Genomic DNA, 3,081 nt, shown 5'->3' with positions numbered 1-3,081 from the left:
TGTTAGTTTCAAATTTAAATTCATATTTGTATATCATACGACTTCAAAAGCTGATTTGATTCGCCTTCTAAGGGGGGGGGGGGGAAATACCATTTTGGTCCAAAAATTCTACTTGTAACTATTTACCCACTTAAGCTTATACAGAGGGAAAAACATGTATCCAATAGTAAAATATTTAGGCCATGATTATAATTTTTGAACACTGAACTTCTAATCCAATTTTCATCTAATTTCGTTTTTTAAAATAAATATTAAGTAAATTATTTTAAATTTATTGTTCATTTTAAATTAGGTAGGTGCAAAGGTACTTAATAAAACATTGCATTAAAAAAATGTTTTTTTATGTTAATTTTAAAGAGCATTATTGTGGTAAAATACATTTTTTATGGCCATTTTTAGCCATTTTTCTACGGTTTTTAGAGCATATAAATCTGGGCCCTGCTCATCACTCCTTATTTGTTTGCAATTTGCATATTTTATTAAATTGCATTCGATCCTGTGGATACACTGTAACGGCACGTGCACATCAAAATCGTTATCAAAGTATGATAAGACATGAACGATAATATACGGTCTTAGATTAATATAATATCTATTATCTTTATGCTTACTAAGATAATAAATATTAAAACATCATACATTCATATTTCATACCTTTAAAAATTGTAGTATTTATATTTTTTCGAGTAGAGTGAGTACGTTTAATAGTTGTATGTAATATTATAATATTATCATCAAATGACCAATTGTTTTATATTAGAAATAGATGATATGTTTTCACTGAGATGACATCTGTCAAGCGTTTGCAATTGACTCTAGCCATCATGAAACCTCATGTGGTGTCCAGTCCATTTTCTTTGCACGTACGTATCGTCAAAATGTATTTATAAATAATTTAGTTTAACACAATAAGCTGTAGTCGTGTTGATATTGATACTTCTCTAATAATAATTTAGTTTATTGTAATAAAAAAAAGAGAATTCTATTACCCATGTAGTATGGCTGTATTATAGGTATACATATTGAGTTAATTTAAATTTGTTGATGTTCTACAACTACAATATTGTACACATGAATTAAATTCATAATGATCCTCTATTAATGTTTCCAACAGGATATTAGACGAACAATACTGGACAATGGTTTTTACGTTGTACGGTCAAAGCGCCAAACTATTAAATTAGAACAGGCAGAGCAATTTTACAGAGAGCATAAGACAAAGTTTTTTTATAACAGACTCATCACATTCATGATAAGGTATTTAAATTGATTTCAATAACTTAAAAATATTTACCTAAGAGGATGCTACACAGTCATTTGTTGTCTCCGTCTTATAAGTGCGTAACATAGCAAATTTATACTCAGCAGATCATGTTTAGCTCTGTCAGTTTTAAAATTTAAGTGAATCGACCTATTATGAAACTTGATGGTAAGAATATTATTAACTGTGTTTGTATGTAGGTTTTTTACAGTAGTTCAATTTTTAGCAAGTTTTGCGTGTATAATATACGGTACATTAAAAATGCTCATAACTCACTTAAAAATTGAATCATCGTAAAAAAAACCCACATACAAACATAGATAATGTTCTTACCGTCAACTTTCATAACAAGTCAATTTATTCTAATTTTTAAACTAACGGAGCTAAATGTGATCGGCTGATCTTACATTTGCTACGTTATGCACTTGTAAGGCGGACACAACAAATATCTGTATAGCATCCTCTTAATTTGTGATCACACTAATAGTGGACCATCAGAAGCATATATATTGGCCAGAGAAGATGCGATTTCGGTTTGGCGCCGTTTAATGGGTCCGACTAAAGTTTTCCAATGCCAGCTAAGTAATCCCGATTCTATAAGAGCTAAACATGGACTCACAGATACTAGAAATGCCACACATGGATCTGGTAATTTTGTTTTGTTTGATAAATTAATCAATAGAGTTATACTTATTTTAAATAATACTCATATACTCTTACACTTATAGTAATACTTTAGAATAATTAGAATTAAAATATTTTAATCTTTTTTTAGTCCCCAAAAGAAGTGATGTTTATTTATTTATCTGTCTATTTATAAATTATATATAAAACAAAATGGATGCAAATTGGTTATGCATTACACAAATACTCTGTAGTTCAGTACTGACATCAATGAAATATATAATGTGTAATAAAGATGAGTCTATCCATTTATTGCAATTTGTTACCATTTTAAATAACAGAAGTAGACGGTAGTGTATAGCACGATAACATTTTTAATATATAATATTATACTTTCCATTTATTGTACTATTGTTCTTAAAGTAAATCTACAAACTGAGTTTTGTTTAAAAAATAATATCTTTTATCAGTGTTAATAATAATTAAAAATACATTTTTGTGTATTGAATAAAATAATTATTATTTACATTACAGATTCTGATGAATCGGTTCGCAAAGAAGTCAGCATAATGGTGCCACAATTTTGTTTTGATTACTGGAAACAAACCGAAGAACCAATGTTTAGGAATGGAAGAGTACAGTTTAATGATAAACAATTTCTTCATTCTGCACATGAGAGTTAGGTTATTTTGTTGTTGATGATTGATGAAAATATTAAAATAATACTAAATCAATAATGATTATTGTTGGCTACATTGTTAATCGTGATTTTAGGTATATTATTTAAACAAACCAAATATTAGCAAGGCTGGGCAAGTTAATTTTTTTTTTTTAACTCGGTTAAGTTAAGTTAATATGCACCAATAACAAAAAGTTAATTTAACTATTGGTTAACTCAATTAAGTTAAAAGTTAATACACACATTTTGTTAACTTTTTATTAAGTTAAAAAAAAGTTAATTTGTTTATACAACGCTAGCGTACTTAATTTTTTTCAAACCCAAAACTAAATTATAGACTATAGTGTTTATACTTTATACAGTATTTCCATATAAGTTAGATTCGAATGATATCACAGTAAATATTTTTTGACATGAAAATAAAATTAACTAAAATAGTGATATTATATAATAAAATTAAAAACAAAATAAATTAACTTAACTTACTTCTTAAAATTAAAAATTAATTCATTAATTT

At 27.1% G+C, this 3,081-nt stretch overlaps 1 protein-coding gene across 5 annotated transcripts; it reads left to right on the top strand.

Moving 5' to 3' along the window:
• Positions 1-572: 572 nt before the first annotated feature.
• On the top strand, positions 573-2,622 carry LOC132949333 (nucleoside diphosphate kinase 6-like). Of its 5 annotated transcripts, none has more exons than XM_061020176.1 (5): positions 573-691; positions 761-863; positions 1,115-1,257; positions 1,719-1,909; positions 2,420-2,622. In XM_061020176.1, exons 2-5 carry the CDS (start codon positions 786-788, stop codon positions 2,566-2,568), a joined length of 561 nt encoding a protein of 186 aa, XP_060876159.1. In that variant the 5' UTR covers positions 573-691; positions 761-785; the 3' UTR covers positions 2,569-2,622. The 5 variants fall into 5 exon arrangements, with proteins under 5 accessions (XP_060876159.1, XP_060876160.1, XP_060876161.1 ...); XM_061020177.1 differs by having other exon boundaries at positions 573-695; XM_061020178.1 differs by having other exon boundaries at positions 627-863; positions 1,749-1,909.
• The last annotated feature ends 459 nt before the right edge of the window (positions 2,623-3,081 follow it).

Source organism: Metopolophium dirhodum, chromosome 7 (genome assembly GCF_019925205.1).
Source record: "Metopolophium dirhodum isolate CAU chromosome 7, ASM1992520v1, whole genome shotgun sequence".
Taxonomy (NCBI): Eukaryota; Metazoa; Arthropoda; class Insecta; order Hemiptera; family Aphididae; genus Metopolophium; species Metopolophium dirhodum.
Note: the sequence above shows the minus strand (reverse complement) of the source record. Positions and strands in the feature narration are given on the sequence as shown.